The following is a 15,216-nucleotide window of genomic DNA, read 5'->3' as shown; positions in this document are numbered from 1 at the left end:
AATTGAGAAATTAATATTTCTTGTTAAAATATGACTCAAAATTAATATCATAATTCATTTTTAAAAAGTCAAAATTAAATAAGTTTAGATATTTTTAATAAAGTATATTAAGTAGTGATTAATTTTTATGGAGCACAATTAAACATGGGATACCAACCTCAAATGGCCTTCGTCTTGTTGAGTGCAATATACTATACTATATATATAAACAGTAGGCGCTCTCCCCACACACACACAGCCATTAATGCTATCGCATCATCTGCAATAACTCCTCCGCTACCACATCTTCTCCACCTGTTCGCCTTTCTCTTTGCATCACCTTCTCATATTCACTCTCCCTTTTTACTTGTAGCCTCTTTTTGATTTATTTTTCAACCTCGGTACCCACTGTTCGTCTTAAATTCTATTCACAAGAAAGAAACAATCTTTTTATACACATTCCTGGGAAAATGAACAAGAGAGAAACAAATAAATTAATTCTTTTTCAGGCTTAAGAACCAGATCTAAACCTTCGCTCTTCCGGTTAACCCTAATTCTTGACTGGGGTGATTTACTAAAACTTTAAGTATTTCTTTTTCACAGCATTTCACATGCATCGTTTTGAGTATCAAGTTCCAAGATCGACAAGTTTTTCATACAGCAGTTGTCTTTCTTCTTTTGCTATGTTCTTTTTCTCTCTTTTTTTTTTTTGGTTTGGTTTTGTTTTCGTTTTTTTCTGTGCTTGCGGAGAGAGAATATTTGAGTAGGATCCCACCGTGTATCTCGTAGGCGTTACACACACACACACATATGTAGCTGGTGTCAAAAGGCGGTTTCACGCTGTCAACCCCTGGTTTCCTTTTTTGTTTGTATTCTATTTGGCACGTTAAGACAGAAAAGATATATAAAGTCTTCCTTAGAAACCGGAAACTGGAAAATAGAAGTCCATTGTTAGTCTTCTGTTGTTACATGTGACCCTTTCATTTGTTTTTGTCTCAGGCACTGCCGGAAGAATCTATTTAAAGTCAGCGTAGTGATCTTTTGAAAGCTTCCATAAAGTTCAACCCGCATTAGAAAGCAATAAAGCACCAATCTTTCTAGGGTTTCTTGGTAAATACTCCATGGCTAATGAGGAGGCGGCATGATGGAATGAATTTTCCCGGCTACTCAGAAGACCACCTGCGTGATTCGACGGAGTAATTTGTAAGGTCGGTCTAGTTTGGGTTCTCACAATGATATAAACTGCATCTTTTTGAAATAATAATTGTTATTGCAATGTTGTACGTTGAATTAAATAAGGGCCTGGCATCCTTTTAAACAAGTTAAAAGTACAAATAATTCATGGTTAAAGAATGCAAATTCAACCATATATCCCATATCATGTTTTAATGGAGTACGGTTTCTGTCGAGAGTCGGCCTATTAATTTTTTCTAGTTTTTACTGTAGAACCTTTTAAAGATCTGATTAATCCCAGGCAAAATTATTCAGTATGAACTTAAAAAATTATTTCGACAAACACATTCATTCACACTCTGAAGGTGTTTAAACAATTATTCTGAAGGCAGTGAAACTCAATGCACCTCCTAGGAGCATGACCAAATTTATATTTTAGAAAAATCCGTTCTTCAAAATTTTTTGGTTTGAGAAGCGTCTGTATTGTTAACCCGCGTCTAATTCATTAGTAAATGGCTGTTTTCATGTGCATATATTTCTTGTGGTGAATAAAGAAAGAGATCTGTTGACTTGATATCATCATTAATTGCTTGAAGATATCTTCAGATTTTATTGTGTTGTTACCTTTATTTTTCTGATAGAAAGATATCTCTGATTTCACTATAACTTTTATTTCAGATTAGAGACTTTAGCTTTGGCAGACTCCATTACCATTGTATTTAAGATGTTTCAGCCAAACATATTTGATAGCCACCTTCACTTGCTGGATATGGGACATAAACCTCCGGAAAACGAAATGGATCTTATAAGGGATGATGAATATGAAAGCAAATCGGGGGCGGAAATTCTAGAAGCCCCCTCTGGCGATGACCAAGATCCAAATCAACGTCCTAAGAAGAAGCAATATCATCGCCATACTCAACTTCAAATCCAGGAAATGGAATCGTACGCTCAATGTTCTAGTCTGATTTACCATTGATATGTTGTAAAGGGTCATTTTCTCTTCACGATAGTGATCCATTATTTCAATGATGTTCTGACAGATTTTTTAAGGAATGCCCTCACCCTGATGATAAACAAAGGAAGGAGCTTGGCCGTCGATTGAATTTGGAGCCATTGCAAGTTAAATTTTGGTTTCAGAACAAGCGTACACAAATGAAGGTGAAATGTATTTATTGATAATTTTTTCCACTTTTTTGGTATGCCTGACCGATGCCTTTTAGACTTTGTTTCTCTTTTATGAAAGTTCTAAAGTTGTAGTGAAAGAAATTACAGGCTCAACACGAACGCCATGATAATACGCAGCTGAGAACTGAAAATGAGAAGCTTCGTGCAGAGAACATACGCTATAAGGAAGCTATCAGCAATGCTAGTTGTCCAAACTGTGGAGGCCCAGCCGCCATAGGTGAGATGTCATTCGATGAGCAGCATCTAAGGATCGAAAATGCTCGCTTAAGAGAAGAGGTATATAAAATTGAAGAACATGACTCTTTTATTCCATTTCCTAAGAATTGATTGTGAGATATAGCATTCTGAACCTATGTGAATTATATGTATATGTTTCTAGATCGATCGAATATCCAGTATCGCTGCAAAATATGTCGGAAAACCAATGCTCTCGTATCCGCATCTTTCTCCGGGAGCATCTTGTTCACTTGATCTAGGAGTGGGAAATTTCGAGTCTCAGGCAAGCATGGCTGGAGAGATTTATGGAGCTCCTGATCTTCTTAGGACAGTATCTGGCCCTACGGATGCGGACAAGCCAATGATTATCGAGCTTTCTGTTGCAGCAATGGAAGAATTGATAAGAATGGCTCAAGCAGGAGAGCCTTTATGGATTCCTAGCATTGGTAACTCTGCAGAGACATTGAATGAAGACGAGTATATGCGGACATTCCCACGTGGGATTGGTCCGAAGCCTCTGGGATTGAAATCCGAAGCTTCTCGTGAGTCAACTGTGGTGATTATGAATCATGCCAATTTGGTGGAGATTCTAATGGATTCGGTATGATTTCTTGCATAGTGCAACATCAAATGATAAAGATTTTGCTCTTCTGCAAAATGTTTCACGTTACATTTGATATTTATTACAGAACCAATGGGCTATTCTGTTTTCAAGCATCGTATCTAGAGCAATGACTTTGGATGTTTTATCTACTGGCGTGGCAGGAAACTATAATGGAGCTTTACAAGTGGTATGTCTAGAGATTGGTTATACTAATTTGTAAATTAAATTATAATGAACTTGTTTTTAATTTAAAGATATCATAATAGTTCTTCAAAGTTTATATATAGTCTATTCCAATTATATTGCTTTGTTTGATATCAGATGACTGCTGAGTTCCAAGTCCCATCTCCATTGGTCCCAACTCGCGAAAGCTACTTTGCAAGATATTGCAAACAACATGCTGACGGGATTTGGGCTGTTGTTGACGTTTCTTTGGAAAATTTACAACCTACTTCCTTACCAAGATGCAGAAGGAGGCCATCTGGTTGTTTGATTCAAGAATTACCGAATGGTTATTCAAAGGTAGGAGTAATCCTGGCCAGTTTAAATTTCAATTTTGAGTTGATAATACAATAGTGCTCATCTTCTCAGACGTGCTCTATTTGTTATTTGCTAGGTTACGTGGATTGAACATGTCGAAGTGGATGATAGAGCGGTTCACAACATCTACAAACCATTAGTCAGTTCTGGGCTTGCATTTGGTGCCAGACGTTGGGTTGCAACACTTGACCGACAGTGTGAACGACTGGCAAGTGTTATGGCTAATAGTATTTCAGCAGGAGATGTTGGTGGTACGTATGTATTTATTCCATGAGGAATAATGATCAGTTCTCTCTTACAACATGTAGAAATTTGGTCTTTTTTCCCCCAAAAAGACCTTTGAAAGACCACTAACTATACAATTTGTTTATTTGATTTGCCTCTTTAAGGGGATTGTGCATTAGGTGTTTTGATCTGTAGCTTTCAAATTTAAATTGTATTGGGCGTACGTGTTGCAGTGATTTCTTCCCCGGAAGGTAGAAAGAGTATGTTGAAGCTTGCTGAGAGAATGGTGATGAGCTTCTGCACAGGCGTTGGCGCTTCAACTGCACACACTTGGACAACTTTATCTGGAAGTGGCGCTGATGATGTTCGAGTCATGACTAGAAAAAGCATGGATGATCCAGGCAGGCCTCCTGGTATTGTGCTTAGTGCTGCCACTTCATTTTGGCTCCCAGTTCCACCAAAAAGAGTATTCAATTTTCTACGGGACGAGAATTCCAGAAGTGAGGTACAATAAAATATATTGTTTTCATATCATTGCGATTTGGGATGAAGTAAGATGGTTGTAGATTGTCAAATCCAAGAATTCAACAGCTGTCAATATAATAGTATTCACTCTAGTTGTTTCACTTCTTCAATTTATTGTTATTGCTAAATCATTTTGATTTCTTTCTGTGCTATTAAAGTGGGATATTCTCTCCAACGGCGGACTTGTTCAAGAAATGGCGCATATAGCAAATGGCCGTCATCCAGGAAACTCCGTCTCTTTACTACGTGTCAATGTGAGTTCATTAAATTTGACAATCATTATTATATTTCCCCCTAATATAATTTTATATCATGAACTATAAAAGCGTTATAACTGCAGAGTTCAAATTCAAGCCAATGCAATATGCTCATACTACAAGAGAGCTGCACTGATTCAACAGGATCTTATGTTATCTATGCTCCAGTTGATATTGTGGCTATGAATGTTGTCTTAAGCGGGGGTGATCCGGAGTATGTAGCTCTTCTACCATCTGGTTTTGCTATACTTCCTGATGGATCAAATAATTCAACTAGAGAAACTCCTGAGGTTGGGTCCGGTGGATCTTTACTGACCGTCGCCTTTCAGATATTAGTCGATTCTGTTCCAACGGCAAAACTTTCGTTAGGCTCGGTAGCTACGGTTAATAGCCTTATTAAGTGCACTGTTGAAAGGATCAAAGGTGCTGTACTATGTGATGCCACATGACCAGAAACTTGTGGTAATTTTTCCCAGTTGATAAGCAGACTGGAGTAATGAGTCAAATTTGAGCGGTTTCCACTTATAACACTCTTTTGTTTTAAAACTTGGATCATTAACAGTTATCATCTAACATCGGTTTTCTTTGTCTTGTACGTTGCAGGGACGATTGAGATGGACTAACCGCGATGAAACAATTGGTTTATGGGCATGGAAAAAAAAGTGAAGAAGTCAAGAACGCACCTTGCTTTAATCCTCGCAGTGTAGTGCTTTTGTTCATATTTTAAATCTAAGATTAATGAGAAATCAGATAGATTATTACCGCACCGCAAGGGTAAGTGGTTCGGGTATTGACTCTGTCCACTGGAGATCATGTACTAAACTACAACTTGTTATTTAAGTATATGTATATTATGTTTCTGTGTCCGTGTTACAAACAACTAATATATTCTTTAGGCATTTGATAGAACTCAGCTTAGTAGGAACACCATGAAATCTTGGCTCTTCCCAACGAATTAACATGCAGTGGTTTCCGTTGCATTTGTATCATTATTTCTACTGCTGTTGTCCGGATAATCTTGATCATGAGTTGGAAGTATTTTTTCGCCGCAAATGAATGTTTTGCAATGCTTACGTTAACTTCTACAAGCCTTTCAAGGTATTAGACTCTTAACTGGTAGCTCGCGAATGTAAATGATCCAATTACAAAAGTGAATGTAACAACCGATACTGGATTGGAACACACGCTGAAAAACAGAACCATGTTAAGGGACCAAAATACTGTATTGTACTATCTCAAAATTATGGTCATCAGAAGCATCATTGTTTGGTCATTGTTTAGGGACCAAAAACTCAGTTATTTACTGGTTTGTTTATGAATAATAATTTATTTAAAATATAAAAAAATGCTTATAAATGAAGTATGAAGAATGGAACGTTACGTTGAGACAGGTAAAAACTTCTTTGCGCAATGGTTCTAGGAATTAATGTAAGAATTGAATTTTTTGCAAAAAAGGAACTACCAAAGTGAACACGGATTCAGACATGTGTTGTGTGTGGTTTCCTCAAGTACAGACATCGTACTCATGCGCTAAGCATCATCTTTTTGGGGTCCCTCTTCGCATCTACTTGCTGCTGTACAAGAATCAGGTAATAAAACTTTGAATGTTATATAATATTCATAAATTAATTAAACTTTTATAAACATTCTCGTGGCATCATAATTGATCTTGTAAATAAAGGAAACTAATTTTTCTCCAAATTCATTCTATAATAACATAGAATCTTATCATTTATTGCCGAAACATGCGTTTGAGACGTTGACAATGGGCCCATGAATATTAGTAAAGCCCATCAACCAAAGCCCAATCCGCGAATTGACTGCGTTCGTCTGTCGGGTTTCGGCAAGACGTGAAAAAAATTTCTTCTTGGCTTTCAAAACCAAGGAGTCCCGGCAATTGTACTTGTCCTAGAAAAAATTATTGTGGAGCAAGTTGAGTGGGAAACATGGAGTGGTGTGTGTCGATGCCCAAGATTGAACTACATGCGCACCTAAATGGCTCCATTAGAGACTCCACTCTGTTGTATGTTTACTAATCTACACATTTTCTTTCATTATTTAATTTACTTGATAAAATTTTGTTCTGGTTGCATTATTTGATTTCTGTGAGCATTAGAGATGCCTTTTGTTTTAGATTATCTACACATATTCTTTCATTATTCAGTTTACTTGATAAATTTTTTTTCTGGTTGCATTATTTGATTTCTGTGAGCATTAGAGATGCCTTTTGTTTTAGATTAGATGTTTTGTGTAGTTATGGGCAAAGGGGAATGCTGAGTTTAATTCTTCTGAGTAAAATTTTTTGAGCAGGGAACTTGCTGGAGATTTGAGTGAGAAGGGCGCTATAGTTTTCTCCGATGTGGAGCATGTAATTTTGAAAAGTATGTACCTTTTCTGCCTGTGAAATTTTTGATGATCATAGTGTTTGAATTGGGCTCATCAGTTAATGTTCGCTATCATTTCATTTGTTTGCTCAATGCTCGCTTATGTGGTTTTCTTATCATTTGAGGTTAATTTTGCTCCCACCCACAAAAATTCAGATGATCGATCACTCAGTGAAGTGTTCAAGATGTTTGATTTAATCCATATTCTTACTACTGATCACAAAACTGTCACAAGAATCACCAAAGAGGTGCGAGCTTATTTTCATGAAGTTTTTCGGTTTCATACACAAAACTCTTATTTACTCTTATTTTTATGTAGGTTATTGAAGATTTTGCTGCTGATAATGTCGTTTACTTGGAATTGAGAACAACTCCAAAGGTATATGATTTTGTACCACCAGTTGGTTGTAGCTGCGTTGATCTGTAATTGACAATTTTAGTAAGCAAGGAATTGTTTCCTCTCCATAATTAAATTTCAGAGGAATGATTCCAAAGGCATGAGCAAGCGCTCATACATGGAAGCAGTTCTCGAGGGAATAAGATCCGTCAATGCTGTTGAGGTTGATCTTTCTGATGTGGAAACTTCTGCTCGTGCTTCTTTGGTTTGTAATGGAATTGAAAGGAAAAAGATATATGTGAGGCTTCTTCTCAGCATTGACCGTCGTGAAACTGCCAAAGCTGCTATGGAAACTGTAAGTTTGTGCACTTTGATGAATGAAGATGCATCAAGATGTAAATCGTTCAAACCCAAAGGAATTTAAAAACTCTTCACCTTGTCAAGGTTGAACTAGCACTGGAAATGAAAAACTTGGGAGTGGTGGGCATAGATCTTTCTGGCAATCCAGGGATTGGTGAATGGTATTCTATTCTACCAATTGTTGTATATAATGTGTTCTTCCATTTAGTTTCTGTAATGTAATTCTTTTCTGAGTTTATCTTGTACCAGGGTGACATATTTACCAGCTTTAGAGTTTGCGAAAAAGCAAGGGCTTCCAATCACGCTGCACTGTGGAGAGGTGCATTTGACTTTGCTCCTTGGTCAATTATTATTTCATGATATTGCCATTGGCTTTACTCTGAGTATTCTACTTTGCTACTTAGTGCTTATAGGTTCCCAATCAAAAGGAAATCCTCGCGATGCTAGATTTTCATCCGAGGAGAATCGGACATGCTTGTTGTTTTGAAGAGGAGGAGTGGGAAGTATTAAAAAGTCTCAAGATCCCGGTTCGATTCCTAATCCATTACTCGGTTCAATATAAAATGCAATAACTGGCGCGCGTAAATTCCTGTCAATCCATCATTGCCTGTCACTGCCAATTGTTCCATTTGTTTAGCTTTTTCCTGATTCACAGGTGGAGATTTGTTTGACTTCCAACATTAGAACCGAAACAATTGCTTCCATGGATGTTCATCATTTCGGTAAGATTTGTTAATTCTGCATTGATACTCTTTTTTCTGGTTGTGCTTCAATTTGTGGGAGCGAACCTGATGACTTTCAGCCTGTGTTTCCCTTGTGCGCCTGAGAAAAACTAAATAGTTTCCAAAACTGACGACCAACAAATTCCATGCTCAACATGTGAGTTTGACTTGCAGCTGATTTGTATAAATCAAACCACCCATTAGTTTTATGCACGGACGATGCCGGAGTTTTTTCTACCAGTCTATCTAATGAGTACAGCCTTGCCTCATCTGCATTTGGTAGGTTCTTGTTTTTTTGTTGATTTTATGTTTTTATGGGAGTAAAATTTTTGTTTCCTTAAGGTGTTAGCTTCCTTATTGGTTTTCTTTGTTAAATTCTTCTTTTGCAAGGTCTTGGAAGGAGGGAAATGTTTCTGCTAGCTCAGAAGGCCATTGAGGTTATTTTTGCTGGCGATGAAGTAAAAGGAGAACTGAAGGAGATATTTGCAACATACTTTTAGTAAACTCAGTTTCTAATCACAGCTTCAGCTGAGGTGTTCGTTTAATTGTTCCAAAAGTATGATCTGAATTCAGAAATTCTTGTTTGTTTCTTCATGTAAAAGATTTGGGCCATCATTTGTTTAGGCTTTAAGTAGTTTTATCTGTTGAACTACTGGATTTTAACTTTTGTCATAACTAAAAGAAATCGAAACAGCATTTCTGTAGAGATCAAAGTTTATCCCTTCAAATTTACACCTTACTGCTATATTTTGTCAAAAGATGATTTTCCTGGTAACAGAAATTCGGTACTGCTGACAAATTCGTGTGTTAAAACTTGAAAAGAAAAGCCACTTAGAAATTGGTTTCCTACGAGTGGTAGGTTTGATTATTCCTCTAGAATGGAAGCCCCATAAAAATATTTTCATCTTTTGCAAATTGTCGCTCGCTCCTGGTGTTTTCTTCCATCTTTCTTTTTAAATTTAGGAAAATGGCGCATGTGCAGTAAATTCCAAAAAAAATCTGAATTTATTTCGAGGATATGTCATTGTGCATGGACTATTATGGTGAGCTTATAAATTTCATGGTTAGAAGGCATTATATGCTCCGCTCTTAGAAATCTTATTTTGAAAGTGCATGGAAATTATTTTTAAATTTGACAGCTACTGTCTGTCACCGGAGAGCCTAAACGAACAAACAAACTCAAGTTTAAGCATGGTATGTTAATGAAACACTTTAGATGTCGAAATGTGGGCATGTTGGTTTCTCATTACCCAAGCCCGAACTTCTACCGTTCGAGTCTCATCATGTGCAGAAATATGTTAAAGAAGTGATCGCACAAAGAATTAATGGGCTCCAACATCACGCCTTACACATTATCTCAGACCATCTCTTCTCCGTGCCCTGAAACCTCTGCCACGAAATAAGCAGTCTATTTTAGAAACTGTAAACAAACGCCATTTGCACAGAAAAAGTGCCCAAAACAGAAACAAAAAGGACGGTCAATTTCCTTATCATTCGTTTTTTTTTTTTAAATTATAGCTAAATTATCATCTTTACATAAATATAGCCGAAGTGAAAATGCATGCCGCTGTCTAAGTATTCTAACAATTCTCATAACGCATTATCCCTTTTTCTTCCTTATATGTAACAAGAATATATTGATCATGTCCATATATACTAAAGGTCCTACAAAATTTCTTCACCTCGGCTATTTTTTTCCGTCTCTGTTGCACTCATATCTTCATCTGTTTCCATGGCTAAATATTCAAGTGCAGTGGCGACGTCCCCGATGAGGGGTCGTGTGCTGGCTTCTTCTTGAAGGCACATAGCTGCAATAGCAAGAGCTTGATTCAGACCCTTCTCCGGATATGTCCCTTCGAGCAATGGATCCACCATCAATGTAAAGTTGCTTCTGTCCTTGAAAAGCGGCTTCGCCTATGCGCTCAAGATTCAAAACATAACGTTTTGAGTTTGCTTAGGATATAATTTGGTTCGACTTGTGAAACTGGACACAAATTCAAATTGAAAAATAAGTTAGTTAACTAACCCATTCTACTAGATTGTCCTCTTCAGCTGGTTTTGAGTTATCTATTGCTTTCCTCCCTGAAATAATCTCAAGAAACACAGCCCCGAAACAATAAACATCAGATTCAGTCGTAAGGTGGTCTGTCTGAGCATACTCTGGTGCACAGTATCCGTACGTCTCCATCAACCTACTGGACTCATGATCCTCTCCACCTTTTTGACCCAACTTAGAAAGTCCAAAATCCGACAGCTTAGGATTGAACATCTCGTCCAACAATATGTTAGAAATCTTGAAATCACGGTATATTATTGAAGGGTTTGCTGTATCATGCAAGTACTCAAGTCCCTGTGCTGCACCTTTAGCTATCTGCATTCTGGTGTACCAGTCCAGTGGCTTCTTATCTGGTGGCAAATCTGAAAACATGAAAAAGTAGCAACTTTACCCACGAAACCACCAAGAAATCGAACCCAGTCGTACAAGTTTCTTTTTCCAATGCTAATATTATCAAATCATATTGAGGTATTTACCATGAAGATGATCTTTTAAAGATCCATTTTTTATGTATTCATACACCAATATCCTTTGTCGGCCATCTGCACAATATCCAATCAAATTTACTAGATTCGGGTGGTTGACGAGGCTCAATGTCAAGACCTCTGCTAGGAATTCTCTGTTTCCTTGAATCCAATTTCTGTCAAGCTGCTTGACAGCAACAATCTTGGCAAGAAATAACGTGAAAATTATACGTTGAAACATAACTTGAAACCCAAAAGTAGTAAAGAAAGGTGGCAAATACTTTATTGATATTCTTAAGGTGACCCTTGTAGACTCTTCCAAAGCCTCCTTCACCGACTAGAAGTTCAGGACTGAAGTTTTCTGTAGCAATGGCAAGTTCGCGAAAGGTGAACACTGTGGCCGGAACTTTAATCAAATTCCCATGCCTTAGTATATCTGCAGCTATCATACTTTGTTTTCCATTACCTAATTATCGTATGATCGAGATCATGTTACAATTCAGAAACGTTTAGAGTCGATCTTCATATGAGATGGAAAACGATGTAAATTTTCAAGAACATGATCACAAACCACGAGAAAAATAAAAAAGCAAAATATGAAACGAAAAAAGCTAAATATGTTCCTGATTCTAACCCGTATACATAGAAAAACTTCTGGCGATTGGGCATAATTCCTCTCCATCATCATATTTCTGTGATGCCTTAATTTCATTGACGTAACTTTTGGAAGTTTTTAATGGATTCTTCTTCATTGCATCGCTTTTATTAATCCTTGCAACAAGACAGAATGCCTGCCCCTCTCCTTTAGAACCTTTTCTACTTTGTAAGAGAATCTTCACACATTATGAATTCTTGTATCCATTTTTCTCTATAAAGATCAAATGGGATGCCCAGAAAAATTTATCATTTAATGATTTTTAAAAGATTAAATGTACACACATATTGGAATAAAATGAGGATCTTGAATGCAAATATTGTGTCCAAGTTTAATAGAAACAACTGCTTTCCTTGTAGTAGATTAATGATGAGATCCCACGTTGCAATTCAGAATCGATTTTCTCGGACAGGTTCATTTAATTATGACATTTTAGATGGTGGTTCGAATTTCTTTTCTAAAAAATAATAAGTAAATTATGCCATTTTTATTTTCAAAACACGTAAATTTTGTAGCATCTATACTATATAATAAGTGATAGAACCCTATACTACTCGAAGTTGGTATGTCTGATGACATATCGTATTTCATCTTTTTAATTTTTTTTTAAAATTATTAATATTCTTTTATCTTTATCTAAATTTTTAATATTTAATCATCGTTAGCACTTTAAATCTTTACTTTAAAAAGGTATTATAAAAGTCATATATTTAAAAATTAATATTTTATTTAACATTAAAAAGTTTTATATATATACACACACACACACACATGCCCAATATGAAGTATTAAAAGAAGATGATGACAACTATTTTCAAAATTTGTAAGTGACATAAATAAATAAAAAAAATTGGAATTATACGTCAATGATAAGACAACAAATTATCATTTTTAACTTAAAATGGTTAGAATACAATAAATCAATATTTTATAATAAAAAAAATGAACTTATTATAAAATAATATGATTTAAAATTTAATTTTATAATTAATAAAATGGCTGGGAGTTCTCCCGAGCATCCATCCCGAATATGGGCGTGGCTCAATTTTAATGTAAACTAGTGTATCAATATAGATGTTGGTGTTTAAACACTTTTTTCATAATTATTTAGATTTGTATTCAAATTAGAGTAATATAATGATGATAAAAAGTAAGGATGAGTTGTATTGTAACTAAAATTATTATATTTAAATGATGATTATACTGTAATTGTAAAAACTAATAAGAGACTAAAATACAATATAAAATAATGAAATTAGAAAGATGAATAGATTAAACTACAATTTGGGAAAAAAAATGAATTTTAAAGAAAACAGAAAAATAAAATAAATATCATGGAATAATTTTTTACTCGAAAATTTTTAATAATATCATAATAGTCATATTGCAATTTAAAATTATTATATTTATAATATCATATTGTAATTAAAAAATTACAAAGAATGAAAGACTAAAGTATAATTTGAAATCATGAAATTAAAAAGTAATGGACTCGTTTGAAATTTGGGAAAAAATTGAAAAAAAAGAATGAAAAAAAGATAAAATAATATAGCATGACACAATTTTGACTATAATAAATTATTTTTTAGAAATAGATAATTGATAAATATTAACAAGAAATATACTTGAAATATTCTGTTGAAGATATTTAAAAAAAAAATAACGATGGACTATAAATCACATAAATAATTTAGTTTTGTCGTGACTGACACAAAATCCCTAACTGATATAATAATGTAAGAACCTTCGCGTTTATCTGTTCTTTGAGGTTTTCTCTGCCCTCTTTGATCTGATCTCCTCGTATATATAATTGACAGCTAATCTTTTTTTATTTTCTACTTTTTGGAAAAGGAGAGCTGAGTTGAAACGATGAGAATGCCAACGAGCTTTCCGGCCATTGGGGCCGGAGTCGGAGGACTTTCTGCCGGTTGGTGGAACGAGATCAATGAATCCGTTGAGTGGCAAGACGGAATATTCTTTACTCTCTGCGCCGCCTACGCTCTCGTTTCATTAGTTGCTCTCGTATGTGTATTTTTATTATCTGTGTCTGTATCTATTTAATCAATTTTTTTGTATATATAATGTATAAATTTCTCTTCATGATTCACAAAAAGATCAAGTCTTGTCGTTATAAAGTCATGTTTTGTGAAGTTGTCTTCTTGTTCATTCAGTTTTTCTTCTTAATTTTTTTTCTTGATTATGATATTTTTGCTTCATGTTATTATTTTCTTTTGAGGACTTCTATTAATTGGGCGGCTTTTTTTAGACTTGGTGTCTTCTCTTCTCTGCAGATTCAATTAATAAGAATTGAGCTCAGGGTGCCCGAGTATGGTTGGACAACTCAGAAGGTTTTCCATTTCATGAACTTCATTGTGAATGGAGGTATGAGAAGTTCGCTGAAAATTTCGCCTACATGTCTCTGTTTTGGTTTAATTATTATGTCATCCATTGCAGTGCGTGCTGTGATGTTTGGATTTCACATGAAAGTATTTCTTTTGCATCCTAAGGTAATAAGCTTCACCTTCCCAAATATTACTTACGCTATAACAATTTTGGCTCATGTTATGTACTTTTACCGGTTATTTGCATTCACCTCCCCTCCCCTGTATTTAATGTATTTTGCACTTAACCCCTTTACATATTATTTTTATACTTGACGAGAGAGGTAAGTGTCAAATTCATTTAATACACGGGAGTTGAATGCAAAAATCTCATACTCCGTTAAATCTTCTCTAAGATCGAAGCTTGTCAGTATCGTTTAAGGAGCTATAAGTTTTAAGGTGTTAGCCGGTCACTTTCGAAGTCTTTCTGAACTTGATTAATGGAGAATAATGATTTTTGGGGGAAAAATCAAATATATTTCCTTTACAGTGTGTTAATCATCCTGGTTTAATATCAGTCATCTTTTTTCTTTGTAGTTAATCCATATAACTTTTCTGTTTTACTGGTCGAGGTTACTGTTGTGTTCTGGATCTATTAACATTTCAAGCTTTATCGTGTATAATTTGCTTTAACTGTTGTCAGACACTGATGATCGAATAGTTTATCTATTTCTACTCCATTTGTGCTGGTGACTGTCACTTTCTCGGAGAATCTTTTTTATTCAGTTAAAAGGTGCATAATAGTCAAGTGCTGTGTTTTCTATAAGCCTGTTTAGTGTAAAATTTAACATGATTCATGACAAATTATAATTCAAACACATATAATTTGACATATATATCGATCTTAGAACTTCATAATAATCACATTCCATTAGTTAAAAAAAATAATTAATTACTAACCTTTGTTTGCCATAGATTCCTTCTGCTGCACAATTGAAGAAAACGATTTCTCTCTCTTTCCTTTGTTTTCAAGTCACAGAGCTTTCTTTGAGTGATAGATTATGATATCTGTGCTCCTCTCTTATAGGGAGAGAGAGGACCGTTTCACATAAATCGGATAACAAATGACACGTTCTATCAACGTGTGTTAGTAGTATAAAACCACTTTGACCAATTCAACTTCCAATGAGTTGAAAGGAAGGACCTAGAA

The 15,216-nt window shown here is 35.3% G+C and overlaps 4 protein-coding genes across 8 annotated transcripts in view; 3 read left to right on the top strand and 1 right to left on the bottom strand.

Annotated features, from left to right (window-relative positions):
- Window positions 1-229: 229 nt before the first annotated feature.
- Window positions 230-5,567, top strand: LOC140984488 (homeobox-leucine zipper protein PROTODERMAL FACTOR 2-like). Of its 4 annotated transcripts, none has more exons than XM_073451948.1 (13): window positions 230-565; window positions 979-1,187; window positions 1,886-2,097; window positions 2,196-2,313; window positions 2,428-2,616; window positions 2,720-3,157; window positions 3,246-3,347; window positions 3,482-3,682; window positions 3,777-3,951; window positions 4,159-4,430; window positions 4,609-4,704; window positions 4,791-5,169; window positions 5,311-5,567. In XM_073451948.1, exons 3-12 carry the CDS (start codon window positions 1,922-1,924, stop codon window positions 5,154-5,156), a joined length of 2,133 nt encoding a protein of 710 aa, XP_073308049.1. In that variant the 5' UTR covers window positions 230-565; window positions 979-1,187; window positions 1,886-1,921; the 3' UTR covers window positions 5,157-5,169; window positions 5,311-5,567. The 4 variants fall into 4 exon arrangements, with proteins under 4 accessions (XP_073308049.1, XP_073308048.1, XP_073308047.1 ...); XM_073451947.1 differs by having other exon boundaries at window positions 979-1,202; window positions 1,845-2,097; XM_073451946.1 differs by having other exon boundaries at window positions 231-545; window positions 1,831-2,097.
- Window positions 5,568-6,561: 994 nt separating this feature from the next.
- Window positions 6,562-9,216, top strand: LOC140984490 (N6-mAMP deaminase). Its single transcript, XM_073451950.1, has 11 exons — window positions 6,562-6,730; window positions 7,018-7,088; window positions 7,248-7,339; window positions 7,411-7,470; window positions 7,571-7,783; window positions 7,873-7,949; window positions 8,038-8,107; window positions 8,202-8,315; window positions 8,444-8,510; window positions 8,685-8,789; window positions 8,901-9,216. The coding sequence occupies exons 1-11, from the start codon at window positions 6,654-6,656 to the stop codon at window positions 9,008-9,010; spliced, it is 1,056 nt and encodes a 351-aa protein (XP_073308051.1). The 5' UTR covers window positions 6,562-6,653; the 3' UTR covers window positions 9,011-9,216.
- A 133-nt stretch (window positions 9,217-9,349) lies between these two features.
- LOC140984489 (probable serine/threonine-protein kinase PBL23) lies at window positions 9,350-11,951 on the bottom strand. Of its 2 annotated transcripts, none has more exons than XR_012176624.1 (6): window positions 11,665-11,951; window positions 11,312-11,496; window positions 11,043-11,232; window positions 10,537-10,928; window positions 10,193-10,431; window positions 9,350-9,899 (listed from the first exon to the last, which is right to left on the bottom strand). XR_012176624.1 is itself a non-coding variant. In XM_073451949.1 (6 exons), the coding sequence occupies exons 1-6, from the start codon at window positions 11,780-11,782 to the stop codon at window positions 9,868-9,870; spliced, it is 1,149 nt and encodes a 382-aa protein (XP_073308050.1). In that variant the 5' UTR covers window positions 11,783-11,951; the 3' UTR covers window positions 9,350-9,867. The 2 variants fall into 2 exon arrangements, 1 of the variants encoding a protein (XP_073308050.1); XM_073451949.1 differs by having other exon boundaries at window positions 10,193-10,424.
- Window positions 11,952-13,408: 1,457 nt separating this feature from the next.
- LOC140984491 (tobamovirus multiplication protein 1-like) overlaps window positions 13,409-15,216 on the top strand; it is a 5,633-nt gene continuing 3,825 nt past the window's right edge. The window contains exons 1-3 of the mRNA XM_073451952.1: window positions 13,409-13,707; window positions 13,977-14,067; window positions 14,140-14,192. Of these exons, the coding sequence (XP_073308053.1) occupies window positions 13,555-13,707; window positions 13,977-14,067; window positions 14,140-14,192 (297 nt within the window). The 5' untranslated portion in view covers window positions 13,409-13,554. The remainder of the gene's footprint in view (window positions 13,708-13,976; window positions 14,068-14,139; window positions 14,193-15,216) is intronic.

Source organism: Primulina huaijiensis, chromosome 9, assembly GCF_012295235.1.
Source record: "Primulina huaijiensis isolate GDHJ02 chromosome 9, ASM1229523v2, whole genome shotgun sequence".
Lineage (NCBI taxonomy): Eukaryota > Viridiplantae > Streptophyta > Magnoliopsida > Lamiales > Gesneriaceae > Primulina > Primulina huaijiensis.
Note: the sequence above shows the minus strand (reverse complement) of the source record. Positions and strands in the feature narration are given on the sequence as shown.